This window comes from Nicotiana tabacum, chromosome 3 (assembly GCF_000715075.1).
Source record: "Nicotiana tabacum cultivar K326 chromosome 3, ASM71507v2, whole genome shotgun sequence".
In the NCBI taxonomy this organism is placed as follows: domain Eukaryota; kingdom Viridiplantae; phylum Streptophyta; class Magnoliopsida; order Solanales; family Solanaceae; genus Nicotiana; species Nicotiana tabacum.
Window position 1 is genome coordinate 114,068,488 of NC_134082.1, and position 15,416 is coordinate 114,083,903.

The window sequence follows — 15,416 nt, forward strand, 5'->3', positions numbered from 1 at the left end:
AAAACACAATCCGAACACGCCCCTAAGCCCGAAATCACCTAACAGAGCTAACAGAACAATCAGATTTCCATTCCGATGTCGTCTTCCCATTGTTCTGACTACGGTTAACTTTCCAACACTTAAGCTCTCATTTAGGGACTAAGTGTCACAAAACTCTCCGAAACTTAAAACCGAACATCCCGACAAATCAAAATAGCAGAAAATAAACTTTGGGAAAGCAGTTAATAGGGGATCGGGGCATAAATTCTTAAGATGATCGGTCGGGTCGTCACATCCTCTTACACTTAAACATTCGTTCGTCCTCGAACGAGCATAGAGACATACCTGGAGTAGTGAAAAGATGAGGGTAACGGTTGCGCATATCCTGCTCGGTCTCCCAGGTCGCCTCCTCGACCGGCTGACCCCGCCATTGGACCTTCACTGATGCAATGTTCTTTGACCTCAGCTTTCTAACCTGCCTGTCCAATATTGCCACTGGCTCCTCAATATAAGATAGATTCTTGTCCAACTGGACTGAACTGAAATCCAACACGTGCAATGGATCGCTGTGATACCTCCGGAGCATCGAAACATGAAATACCGTATGATCTCCTGCCAAGTTGGGAGGTAAGGAAAGCTCATAAGCAACCTCCCCAACACGCCTCAATATCTCATAAAGGCCAATAAACCTCAAACTCAACTTCCCTTTCTACCCGAATCTCATAACGCTCTTCATAGGCAAAACCCGAAGCAGAACCCACTCTCCAACCATATAGAAAACATCATGAACCTTCCGATCCGCGTAACTCTTCTGTCTGGACTGGGCTGTACGGAGCCTATCCTGAATCACCTTAACCTTCTCCAAAGCATCCTGAACTAAGTTCGTGCCTAATAATCTAGCCTCACCCGGCTTAAACCAACCACCGGGGATCTACACCATCTCCCATATCATACGGTGCCATCTGAATGCTGGACTGATAGCTGTTATTGTAAGCAAACTCCGCCAATTGCAAGAACTGATCCCAAGACCCTCCAAACTCAATCACACACGCACGGAGCATATCCTCAAGAATCTGAATAGTGCACTCAGACTATCCGTCCGTCTGAGGGTGAAATGTTGTACTCAACTCCACCCGAGTACCCAACTCATGCTGAACGGCCCTCCAGAACTGTGACTGGGCTCCGAAAGATCCAATCTCACAAACTGGCTAGCTAAGGCCTGAATATCCATTGCCATAGGCCTCTCCGATGCTGGTAAATAAGCCAAACTCCCCAAACTCTTCGCCCGACAACTCAAAGCATCGACCACCACATTGTCCTTGCCCGGGTGATACAAAATAGTGATGTCATAGTCCTTTAGCAACTCTAACCACCTCCTCCGGCGCAAATTTAGATCCTTTTGCTTGAACTGGTGCTGCAAGCTCCAATTGTCAGTATAAATCTCACAAGGCACACCGTATAAGTAATGGCAACAAACCTTCAAGGCGTGAACAATGGCAGCTAACTCAAGGTCGTGAACAGGGTAATTCTTCTCATGTATCTTCAACTGTCTGATTGCGTATGTAGGGCAATCACCCTACCGTCTTGCATCAACACCGCTCCGAGTCCAACCCTCGAGGCATTACAATAGACCGTATAAGACCCCAAACCTGTAGGCAGTATCAAAATTGGGGTTGTGGTCAAAGCTGTCTTGAGCTTCGGGAAGCTCGCCTCACCATCCTCCGTCCACTGAAATGGAGCACCCTTTTGGGTCAACCTTGTCATAGGGGCTGCAATCGATGAAAACCCCTCCACAAAACGACAGTAGTAGCCCGCCAAACCAAGGAATCTGCGGATCTCTTTAACTGAGGATGGTCTGGGCCAACTCTGCACGGCCTCGATCTTCTTCGGATTTAACTGAATACCCTGACTTGATACCATGTGGCCTAAGAATGCCAATGAATCTAACCAAAACTCACATTTAGAGAACTTAGCATATAACTTCTTCACTGAATCTTCGCGAATGCGAGGGTCCACTCGCGAACGCGAAGAGTAAATATCTACAACAGCAGACCTGCAATTCTGCAACTTTTTAATAACTAAAAATGATCTGTTGAGCATCCAAAACACACCCGAGGCCCCCGGAACCTCAACCAAAGGTATCAACATATCCTAAAACCTTATTCAAACTTGTACCAATCGGATTCAAAACATCTCAAACGACATCAAGTCAACCAAAACACATCGGATTCAAGCCTAAGTTTTCCAAAATTTTCCGAATTACACTTTTGATCAAAAACCCAACCAAACCACCTCCGAATGACCTGAAATTTTGCACACACATCCCAAATGACATAACGGAACTTCTGCCACTCTCGGCATTCCATTCCGATCCTCGGATCAAAATCTCACTATCAAACCGGAAACTTCAAAAATTCAACTTTCGGCATTTCAAGCCTAAATTAACTACGAACTTCCAAAACACAATCCGAACACGCCCCTAAGCCCGAAATCACCTAACAGAGCTAACGGAACCATCAGATTTCCATTCCGATGCGGTCTTCCCATATGTTCTGACTACGGTCAACTTTCCAACACTTAAGCTCTCATTTAGGGACTAAGTGTCACAAAACTCTCCGAAACTTAAAACCGAACATCCCGACAAATCAAAATAGCAGAAATAAACTTTGGGAAAGCAGTTAATAGGGGATCGGGGCATAAATTCTTAAGATGACCGGTCGGGTCGTCACATCCTCCTACACTTAAACATTCGTTCGTCCTCAAACGAGCGTAGAGACATACCTGGAGTAGTGAAAAGATGAGGGTAACGGCTGCGCATATCCTGCTCGGTCTCCCAGGTCGCCTCCTCGACCAGCTGACCCCGCCATTGGACCTTCACTGATGCAATGTTCTTTGACCTCAGCTTTCTAACCTGCCTGTCCAATATTGCCACTGGCTCCTCAATATAAGATAGATCCTTGTCCAACTGGACTGAACTGAAATCCAACACGTGCAATGGATCGTTGTGATACCTCCGGAGCATCGAAACATGAAATACCGTATGAACTCCTACCAAGTTGGGAGGTAAGACAAGCCCATAAGCAACCTCCCCAACACGCCTCAATATCTCAAAAAGGCCAATAAACCTCAAACTCAACTTCCCTTTCTACCCGAATCTCATAACGCTCTTCATAGGCAAAACCCGAAGCAGAACCCACCCTCCAACCATATAGAAAACATCATGAACCTTCCGATCCGCGTAACTCTTCTGTCTGGACTGGGCTGTACGGAGCCTATCCTGAATCACCTTAACCTTCTCCAAAGCATCCTGAACTAAGTTCGTGCCTAATAATCTAGCCTCACCCGGCTTAAACCAACCCACCGAGGATCTACACCGTCTCCCATATCATACGGTGCCATCTGAATGCTGGACTGATAGCTGTTATTGTAAGCAAACTCCGCCAATTGCAAGAACTGATCCCAAGACCCTCCAAACTCAATCACACACGCACGGAGCATATCCTCAAGAATCTGAATAGTGCACTCAGACTATCCGTCCGTCTGAGGGTGAAATGTTGTACTCAACTCCACCCGAGTACCCAACTCATGCTGAACGGCCCTCCAGAACTGTGACTGGGCTCCGAAAGATCCAATCTCACAAACTGGCTAGCTAAGGCCTGAATATCCATCGCCATAGGCCTCTCCGATGTTGGTAAATAAGCCAAACTCCCCAAACTCTTCGCTCGACAACTCAAAGCATCGGCCACCACATTGTCCTTGCCCGTGTGATACAAAATAGTGATGTCATAGTCCTTTAGCAACTCTAACCACCTCCTCTAGCACAAATTTAGATCCTTTTGCTTGAACTGGTGCTGCAAGCTCCAATGGTCAGTATAAATCTCACAAGGCACACCGTATAAGTAATGGCGACAAATCTTCAAGGCGTGAACAATGGCAGCTAACTCAAGGTCGTGAACAGGGTAATTCTTCTCATGTATCTTCAACTGTCTGGACGCGTATGTAGGGCAATCACCCTTCCGTTTTTCATCAACACCGCTCCGAGTCCAACCCTCGAGGCATTACAATAGAGCATATAAGACCCCAAACCTGTAGGTAGTATCAAAATTGGGGTTGTGGTCAAAGCTGTCTTGAGCTTCGGGAAGCTCGCCTCACCATCCTCCGTCCACTGAAATGGAGCACCCTTTTGGGTCAACCTTGTCATAGGGGCTGCAATCGATGAAAACCCCTCCACAAAACGACAGTAGTAGCCCGCCAAACCAAGGAATCTGCGGATCTCTTTAGCTGAGGATGGTCTGGGCCAACTCTACACGGCCCCGATCTTCTTCGGATCTAACTGAATACCCTGACTCAATACCACGTGGCCTAAGAATGCCAATGATTCCAACCAAAACTCACATTTAGAGAACTTAGCATATAACTTCTTCTCTCTCAAAGTCTGAAGAACACAGTCCTCAAGTGCTGCTCATGATCTTCTCGACTCCGTGAATACACCAGAATATCATCAATAAAGACAATGACGAACGAGTCAAGATATGGCCGGAACACACTGTGCATCAAATGCATAAATGCTGTCGGGGCATTAGTCAGCCCAAATGACATTACAAGGAACTCATAATGACCATACCGAGTCCTGAAAGTAGTCTTCGGGATATCTGGCTCCCGAATCTTCAACTGATGGTAACTTGAGCGCAAATCAATCTTAGAAAACACCCGTGTGCCTTGAAGCTGGTCAAACAGATTTTCAATACGAGGCAAAGGATAACGGTTCTTAACTGTCACTTTGTTCAACTTGCGATAATCAATACACATACGCATAAAACCATCTTTTTTCTTCATAAACAAGATAGGAGCACCCTAAGGTGATACACTAAGCCGAATAAAACCTTTATCAAGCAATTCCTACAACTGATCCTTCAACTCCTTCAACTCAGGAGGAGCCATACGATACGGAGGAATAGAAATGGGCTGAGTGACCAGCAATAGATCAATGCTAAAATCAATATCTCTATCAGGCGGTATGCCTGGAAGATCAGCTGGAAACACATCGGCAAAATCCCGTACTACTGGAACTGAATCAACTGAAGGGGTATCAATACTGACATCTCTCACATAAGCTAAATATGTGTCACACCCCTTCTCAACCATACGCTGAGCTTTAAGAAAATAAATAACTCTACTGGTCATATGATCTAAAGTACCCATCCACTCAACACGCGGTACACCTGGCATAGCTAGCGTCACGGTTTTGGCATGACAATCAAGAATAGCATAATGGGGCGACACCAGTCAATGCCCAAGATAATATCAAAATCAACCATGCTGAGTAATAATAGATCGGCTCTGGTCTCAAAACCACTAAGAGCAACCAAACACGACCGATAAATGCGGTCCACAACAAGAGAATCTCCCACAGGAGTAGAAACATAAACGGGGGAACTCAAAGAATCCCGAGGTACACCCAAATGTAGAGCAAAATAAGAAGACACATAAGAGTAAGTAGATCCTGGATCGAATAGAACCGATGCATCTCTGTGGCAAACCAATATAATACCTGTGATGACAGAATCGAAGGCTACAGCCTCGGTATGGGCAGGAAGGGCATAGTATCTGGCCTGGCCTCCCCCTCTAGGGTGACCTCTACCTCCCCGACCTCCACCTCTAGCTGGCTGAGCAGGTGGGGTAGCAACTGAAGCTGTAACCATAGCCTGAGAACTCTGTGGGGCATGCTGTGGCTGAGAAGTCTGTGGAGGTGCACCCCTCCCAAGTCTGGGGCAATCCCTCATCAAATGGCGTGTGTCACCACACTCAAAACAAGCTTTGGGAGGATGTGGTGGTTGTGACTAGCTAGGGCCAGGTCTGCTGGACTAACCTCTGAAAGCACCCCGCGCAGGAGGCGCGCTAGATACCGGTGGTGCATAATAAGGCTCCTGAGGTCTAGGAAGATCTGGAGCACTACTGGCTGCTGGAAGAGCTAAATGAACAGGGTGACTCATATAACCCCTTCCATGACGACCTGCAGCTGGGGTACGGGCACCAAAATAATGGCTAGACTCTCGAGACCCCTTGGCCTCCCTCTCCTCTCTCTCCCTAGCATGCATACCCTCGATACTCCTAGCAATGCTCAAGAAATATCCATCTCCAACTCACGAGCCATGCTAGATCTGATGCTGGGAATAAGGCCCTCAATAAACCGGCGAACCCTCTCGCAGACAGTAGAAATCAAGGCCAGCGCATGCCTAGCCAAACTGGTGTAACAGACAGCATACTCTGAGACAGTCATATCGCCCTGGTGCAAATGCTCAAACTCTACGCGCCATGCGTCCCTGAGGCTTTGAGGAACATACTCTCTTAGGAACAAATCTGAAAATTGAGTCCAAGTCAGTGAAACAGCCTCATCTGGACGGTCTAACTCATAGGTGCGCCACCACTCATAGGCGGCTCCTCGAAGCTAGAAGGTAGTGAAAGAAACCCCGCTCGATCCTGAGATACCCATGGTATGGATAATGCGGTAACACTCATCAAGAAATCCCAAGCATCCTCCGATGCTATGCCACTAAATACAAGGGGCTTGTACTTATTGAACCTCTCAAGCCTCAACAGCTCATCCTCGGAAGCCGTTGCCCTGTCCTCGGGCTGAACTGGCACTGCAAGCGGCACGTGAATAATCTCAAGGACCTGTTCAACATGCACTCGCTGCTCAGGAGTGCGGGCGGCGGGAGTATGTGCTCCTCCCCTGGCCTAAGATGTAGCTGCAGCAAGGGGAAGCAATCCTGCCTGAGCCAAGGTGGTGTACATGCTCATGAATTGTGCCAAAGTCTCCTGAAGAGCTGGAGTGGTAGTAGTAGTAGGCGTGTCAAGTGCCTGGACTCCGGCTGGATCCGCTGGTGGTACCTCGACGGTAGCTCGCACAGGTGCTCTAGCTTTACCACGTGAGCGTCCTCGGCCTCTACCCCAGCCCCGGCCTCTGACGCTTGCAGTAGGGCGCGCGGGTGTCTAATCATCTCGAGTAGCACGTGTCCTCACCATCTGTGAGAGAATAGAACACAGAAGTTTAGAATTGTGATGTCAAAATATCGCACGACAAGGAAATCAAATGAAGTGGAAATTTTCCTAACAGTTACATAGCATCTCGTAGATAAGTATAGACGTCTCCGTACCGATCAGCGAGACTCTAATAAATTGGCTTGTGATACATGACTCCTATGAATCTAGGGCTTTTATACCAACTTGTCATGACCTCGATTCGCCCTCCGTAAACTATCGTGATGACACTTAGTCTCTACGACTAGGTAAGCCTAAATTGCGGAAGATAACCAAAACTTGCGGAAGTAAAACCATTTAAAAGCGGAAATAAGGCAACAACATTGTTTAAATGTGCCGCTCGGCATGTACCATATATAAATCTCAAAACCAATATCCAAATCCAAGACCCAGAAACCCACGAATCACAAGCTAAGATCAATACTACATAGCTCTAACTCCGGAATGTCTAATAAGAATAGAAAAGTACAGAAGGGCTAAATACTAAAAGCAGGAATAGAAAGGGACTTCTCAGTTTGCGGACGTGGCAAATGTACCTTAAGTCTCTAGAGTAGTCGCCTCTCTCAAGGATAGTAGGCCTGATCAGCGGTACCTGGATTTGCACATGAAAAACATGCACAGAAGAGGCATGAGTACACCACAACGGTACTCAATAAGTGCCAAGCCTAACCTCGGTTGGATAGTGACGAGGAAGGTCAAGGACCTACTGAGGCTAAATAAATATCAAGATCAACAATATAGAACAGAGCAGTATAAATAAATACGGCAATAAAATAACATAGGATGTACCAGACAGCAATAACTATATAGAAACAAGGTAAACATGGAAAGGAAGTACAGCTCAGCACCAATAATAACCATCGGGGATCTCCCAGGATACCGTCATGTAGTCCCATATGTACATATCCAATGGATCTTTCGGGATCCCATCCCGTAGTCCGACTCATAGTGCACGGGGATCTACCGGAATCCCGTTCCGTAGTCCCAAATGTAAATACCCAGTACTGGGGGAATCTACCGGGTACATTCCCATAGTTCCATATAACTGTGCAGGGGAATCTACCGGGAATCTAACCCGTAGTCCCAAAGTAAATGTGCAGGGGGATCTACCGGGAATCTAACCCGTAGTCCCAAAGTAAACAGACAAGGGGGAGCTACCGGAATCCCACATCCGTAGTCCCAAAATAAATACATAGCAGCAGCAGGAAGATATACAGAACTGGCAAATTTTCATATTAAGGAAATGAGTGATTCTAGCGGGTATGCTGCACAGAATTCAAGTAAGGCAGGTTGAATCAAATAAAGAAATTAAGTCACTTAGACATGCTTTCCTAAGCTAACAACATGCTTAATAGTGCAAGAAATAGAAACAGGAAAGGAAACATACTAGTAATTACTTAAAGAAAACCGGATTTTCAATAATTAGCACAAGTACGCACTCGTCACCTCACATACAAGGCATTTCAATTATCAAATATACCAATCCTAAGGGGAAGGTCCCCCACACAAGGTTAGACAAGCCACTTAACTCGAACCGACTCAAAATCAACCCGACACCACGTCTTTGCCACGAGTACTCGACTCCAAATGGCCCAAATCTATTCAATTCATTTGCATAATGTAAATAACACTTCAAGTAACTGATTCTACAATTAAATTTTAAGCTAATACGTGAAATTGTATAAAATGACCAAAATGCCCATCGGGCTCACATCTCGGAATCAGGTAAAATTTATATTTTCAGAAACCTCGTACTCTCTCGAGTCTATACATAACAAGAACACTGAAATCGGAGTCCAAATGGCCCCTCAAATCCTCATTTAAAGACCTCTTAAACTCAAGCCCTAATTACCCATTTTTTTCCAAATTTTACACCACTAATTAGGTCTTTAATCACATAAAAACGAGCTATGAAGTCAAAAATATTTTCTCCAATGATTCCCCTTGAATTCCTCTTCAACCCTCTTCAAAACGCTTCAAAATCGCCTAACAATGGAGGAATCTAGGCTAAAATTCGCGAAATAAACCTTTTAAAACATTCTGCCTAGGCATTTAATTCCTTCTTCGCGAACGCGGTCAAAGCCTCGCATTCACGAAACACAAAAATGACGTTGACCAAAAGTTCTCTTATGCGAACACGACAAGGCCCTCGCGAACGCGATGATTTACCCAGACAAGCCTTCGCCAACGCGTTCCCCTCATCGCGAGCACAATGAGTAAATTCTACTGTGCCAATGTTCCTCCTACGCGAAGCCCAATCGCGAACGCGGTTCACAAGTATCCAGCCTTTCGTGAACGCGGAGCCTTCCTCGCGAACGCGAAGGCTAAAATTTCACTAACCTCCACTGACTCTTCGCGAATGCGAGGGTCCACTCGCGAACGCGAAGAGTAAATATCTGCAACAGCTGAACCTGCAATTCTACAACTTTTTAACAACTAAAAATGATCCGTTGAGCATCGAAACACACCCGAAGCCCCCGAGACCTCAACCAAAGGCATCAACATATCCTAAAACCTTATTCAAACTTGTACCAATCTTCAAAATACCTCAAACGACATCAAATCAACCAAAACACATCGGATTCAAGCCTAAGTTTTCCAAAATCTTCCGAATTACGCTTTTGATCAAAAACCCAATCAAACCACCTCTGAATGACCTGAAATTTTGCACACACATCCCAAATGACATAACGGAACTTCTGCAACTCTCAGAATTCCATTTCATCCCTCGGATCAAAATCTGACTATCGAACCAGAAACTTCAAAAATTCAACTTTCGGCGTTTCAAGCCTAAATTAGCTACGGACTTCCAAAATATAATTTGAACACGCCCCCAAGCCCAAAATCACCTAACGGAGCTAACAGAACCATCGGATTTTCATTCTGAGGCCGTTTTCACACTGTTCCGACTACGATCAACTTTCTAACACTTAAGCTCTCATTTAGGGACTAAGTGTCCCAAAACTCTCCGAAACTTAAAACCGAATATCTCGGCAAATCAAAATAGCAGAAATAAACTGGGGGAAAGCAGTTAATAGGGTATCGGGGAGTAAATTCTTAAGACGATTGGCCGGGTCATCACAAGATTGGGTGGCTGCCTTCAATCCACGTGGAGATCCAGAGTAGACATGCAGGCGTCCGCAGGCCCTAGCGTCTCCCTCTATCCATTTATTCCTGTTTCATTTCCTTAATTCAGAAACAGTGTATTGTTTGTTTTCAGACTTTGTATGTAGCATTCTTTGATCGTTTGTGGTACTGTGACACCAGTTCTGGGTGGTCGAGGTTCAAACAGTTGTATTAGACATATATATTTAGATAATTTACTGCATTTCTTCCGCATATTGAAATTTTCCGCTGTCCACACGCTTTGGCTTTATAATTGTTAAAGAGTATAAAATGGATAAAGAAGCAATTTGTTCAAATAATTGGCTTGCCTAGCTCACATTATTAGGTGCCATCACGACTCCCGATGGTGGAAAATCCGGGTCGTGATAGTGGGACAGCCCTGCCTCGTCGTCCCCTCGCTCGTGGGATAGTCCTACCTCGATAGTAGTGCTCAGTCACCATATAAGCAGGGACGTGCTCTAAGCGCTCGTCTTTTCTAGCTCGATGCAGTGTTCGGGCAGCCAGCTCTGCAACCTACCGGCCATACTCCTACAAAGCGACCACATGATCGTCGGCATGCTGCTGCATCTGCAGTCCCAACTAGTGGACTAAATGTAGACCAATAGCCCTTTACAACATGTAAAATATAAATTACAAAACGTTATATCACGGTTATAAGTAAGAATACTAAATAACATACCAGTGCCTCGTGCTTCCCGGCGTATGGAACGTACCGATCACCAGCTTGATGAATGGAGTTCTCGACGAAAAGTCGGGTAACACCGATGTACCAGGGAATATAATCATGCTCAGTATCCTACCGACTCGGTGAAGGGGGTTATCAGGTCTAATCGTTGGTCCCAAGTAAATATCTAATCCTGTACCCATGCCAAATATGTGTCGTCCACCCTAGTACGATCATCGCTCTGGTAATGTGTTGTCTCCCAGGTGGGCGGTGTCGGTACGAGCTGCGGCTTGCCAAACTGGCGAAGTACCTGCTCGGTGGCATGATGCTCTACAATATCAAGGTAGAACAACGGAATGGAAGAGCCCCACATATCACGGCCGGCCGAGCAATAACAGAGCAAGCCAACTAACACCGCGTCGGTTTATGGCATCCAGATGAACTATTAAGGAAGAACAGAAAATGTTAGTATACCCAACTTGTGTTTGAAGAAATTACAAGTAAACTTAGATATACATTTACCTGTGCGCCATCCAGCAAATCCAATATATCTCTGCACAAGGAGAGATTATGCCGAGCCTCGTACTCACACGTATGTCTCTGCCGGAGAACCCACCTCCTAGCTAGAGGGAGCAACTCCGGTGGTACATCCGGATCTAATGGTGGTAGATGTAGCTGCAACTGCAGGAACCGCTCCCAGGTCCAAAACTAACATAAAAAGTTGCGTAAAAATGTATGATATATTTTTACTAGGCATGTTAAAATGAATAGAGTATTCGAATATGTTGTCACCTGTAGTAGCGGCACAAATCCAGCAACCTCACGCTGGGTGCCATGCTCACCCGGCACATATGCATGTACAAGTAGGCGAGAACAGCAGTGCCCCAGCTGTACTAGGGTAAATCATCTAGCCGCTCAAGATGATGAAGAAATCTCAAGCTGACTAGGTTCCCCAAAGTGTTCGGGAGCAAGGCCCCTCCAAACAACAGGAGTAGCAACAACCTCGTATACCAGTCAGCATGATGATCCGGACAATGCCTCCAACCACAGTGGAATAGTCGTCAACGGAAAACGACTGGTCCCATGCAGTAGATTCTCATCCTATGGCCGGAAATCAGTGAATCGCTGCAGCATGTCCAGGTACTGCACACATGTCATCTCTCTCATGCCAGGCGGCAGAGCAACAGGCAGACCATCAATGGCCAGCCCATATAAAACCTACACGTCCTGCAGTGTGACGATGGCCTCGCCAATGGGCAGGTGGAATGTGTGTGTCTCCGATCTCCACCGCTCTATCAGGGCCGTGACCAAAGACCAATCGAGCTACAGCCGCCCGATCTCCCAAATCCTGTAGAAACCCGGGATGAATAGGCGGCACCTCCATGTCGTCTACTGTAAATTAAATAACATTAATTACATGTTAGTTTTATAATTTTATATGTTTTTTTTTAAATTAAATAATTAATTTTTATAATTATACAATATTTAATTATGGTGTATTCACATAAGGGTTCCAGACTCGATATTTGAGGCCTAGTAGCCCCAAGATATCCTAAATTCTTCTATGTGTTAGTTTTATTATAATTTTATATGTTAGTTTGTAAATTAAATAATTAATATTTATAAATAAATATTTACATAAGGGTTCCAGGCTCGATATTTGAGGCCCAGTAGCACCAAGAAATCCTAAATTCTTCTATGTGTTAGTTTTATTATAATTTTATATGTTAGTTTTAAATTAAATAATAAATTTTTATAAATAAACATTCACATATGGGTTCCAGGCTTAGTTTTATTATAATTTTATATGTTGGTTTGTAAATTAAATAATTAATTTTTATAATTAAATATTCACATATGGGTTCCAGGCTCGATATTTAGAGCCAGTAGCACCAATTTATCCTGAATTCTATGTGTTAGTTTTATTATTTTACATGTTAGTTTTATAATTTTATATGTTTGTTGTAAATTAAATAATTAGCTTTTGTAATTATATAGTATTTAATTATTAAATATTCATATATGGGTTCCAAGCTCGATATTTGGAGCCCAGTCGCACCAATTTATCCTGAATTCTTCTATGTGTTAGTTTTATTATTTTACATGTTAGTTTTATAATTTTATATGTTTGTTTGTAAATTAAATAATTAATTTTTATAATTATACAATATTTAATTATTAAATATTCATATATGTGTTCCAGGCTCGATGTTTGCGGCCTAGTAGCACCAAATATATGTTGACTATAATTGGACAAAGTTTGTGTTTGATCTATCAATTATTTTGACGTATTTTTGAGTATAAGAGATACTTAAACTACAGGGAAAGTACGCTAAAAGGCACTACATTTTAAAGACACTATATTTTACTATGCTAAAAGGCATTATATTATACTACACTAAAAGGCACTATATTTTACTACACTAAAAGGCATTACATAATACTACCCTAAAAGGAACTATATTACTAGTCTTTAAGCAAATAAATAATTTAAACCAGATAAAACACAACAAATACATTGTAATCACAAAAATACATATAAAACAGTAATAGTAATTTATTAACAAATAATAACGATTTCACAATTTTTACATATTTTTTACAATATTAATATCTTAGTCCGGATAAAAATAACATACCAATTTAATCCCAAAAAAAATGCAAAACAACATACAACACATTCAAAACAACTAATTCGGCCACAATAGGTCCCTCAAATCCTCAAGTCTAGGTCTCCAATACCAAGCCCTAGTTTCCCTAATTTTAACCCTTAATTTCCATTAATTATAGCTCTAATCCGTGAAATAATACCATAGGGACGAGTTTTAAGTCCAAAATCCTTATCTCAATAAAGTTCCCTTGAAATTCCTCTTCAAAATCGTCCAAAAAGCTCCAAAGCCGACTTAAAAATGGTGAAAATAGCTCAAAAACCGCGAAGGACACAATTTATACCTTCTAGCCCAGGCATTTTCGCATTTGCGGCCATATACCCACTTCTGCAGTACCGCATTTGCGGTCAAAGAACTGCTTTTGCGATTTTTACTTATTCTGCCCCGATCCGCATCTGCGATGCACCAGCCGCACATGCGCCATTGCAGGTGCGGTCCACTAACTGCTTCTGCGGTTTCCTGCCTCCCTAGCTCCATTCCGCTTCTACGGCTCCCTTCCACGCATCTGCGAGATCGCACCTGCAGTCCCCAATCCGCAGGTGCGGAAATACTAGAAGCAGCAAAAATCTGCAGCTCACCAAAATTCCAACTTCTCTGTCAACCATCCGAAATCACCCCGAGGCCCCCGGGACCTCAACCATAAGCACCAACATACTCCAAAACCTTATTCAAACTTGTACCAATCTTCAAAACACCTCAAACAACATCGAATCAACCAAAACACATCGGATTCAAGCCTACATTTCCAAAATCTTCCGAATTATGCTTTTGATAAAAAAACCCAACCAAACCACGTCCGAATGACCTGAAATTTTGCACACACCTCCCAAATGATACCGCGGAACTACTACAACCCTCGGAATTCCATTCCGACCCCTATATCAAAATCTCACATATCAACTAGAAAATGCCAAAAATCCAATTTCGCCAATTCAAGCTTATCCACTCCGTACCTCCAAAACACATTCCGATAACGCTCCTAAGTCTCAAATCACCTCCCAAAGCTATCCGAATCATCAAAATTCACATCCGAGCCCTCTAACATATAAGTCAATATCCGGTTGACCTTTCCAACTTAAGCTTTCTCAAAAGAGACTAAGTGTCTCAAACCTTACCAAATTCTTTCTGAACCCGGACCAACCAACCCGATCACTCACAGAACCGATAGACAAAGCATTAAGAAGCAGAAATAGGAAAAACAGAGCGGTAACTCATGATACGACTGGCCGGGTCGTCACATCCATAAAAATAAAATATAAAAATTTAATGTACCCAGTTTGTAGATATTTTGTAGATAATTTGTATTCTGATTGTAGATATTTTGTTTTTTGTTTGTAATGTAATTGTAGGTGAGGGCGTCAACAGATCATATCCATACTGTGATAGATGGTGTGAAGTGGTACATTGTGTGTCTTGAAAACAAGAGATGCAGGTGTGGGAAATTTCAGCTTGATGAACTTCCTTGTGCGCATGCTTTGGTTGCTTTAAGGCACATGAATGAGTCTTATGAAAACTATTGCTCGCCGTTTTACACAAGGGAGAGCCTATTGCGTACTTATGAAATACCAGTAAATCCCATGCCTGATGAAAGCAAATGGAATGTGCCACAACATATATCTGAAGAAGTAGTAAATCCACCTACAGGAGGGAAAAGACAGCCAGGAAGACCTCAAAAAGAAAGATACAAAACATATGATTAAATAAATTCAAAGAAGTACAAGGTTTCATGTGGCAACTGCGGAGGAGAATGGCATAACAAAAGATCTTGCAAGAATGCACCCAAAAAGAAATAAAATTTTATGTAGTTAACAGAATATTTCATAAAAATTGTTGGTGAGTTTAGGATAACAGAATTTGATGTGTAATGGTTGAGGTTTTTTAAGATAATAATGTAGTTAGTTAAGATTTTTCTGTATTAAGATAATACTTTCATAGAG

The 15,416-nt window shown here is 43.4% G+C and overlaps 1 protein-coding gene across 1 annotated transcript; it reads left to right on the plus strand.

Annotated features, from left to right (window-relative positions):
* The first annotated feature begins 12,192 nt into the window (after positions 1–12,192).
* LOC107767793 (uncharacterized) lies at positions 12,193–15,179 on the plus strand. Its single transcript, XM_075245501.1, has 2 exons — positions 12,193–12,204; positions 14,829–15,179. Exons 1-2 carry the CDS (start codon positions 12,193–12,195, stop codon positions 15,177–15,179), a joined length of 363 nt encoding a protein of 120 aa, XP_075101602.1.
* Positions 15,180–15,416: the final 237 nt, after the last annotated feature.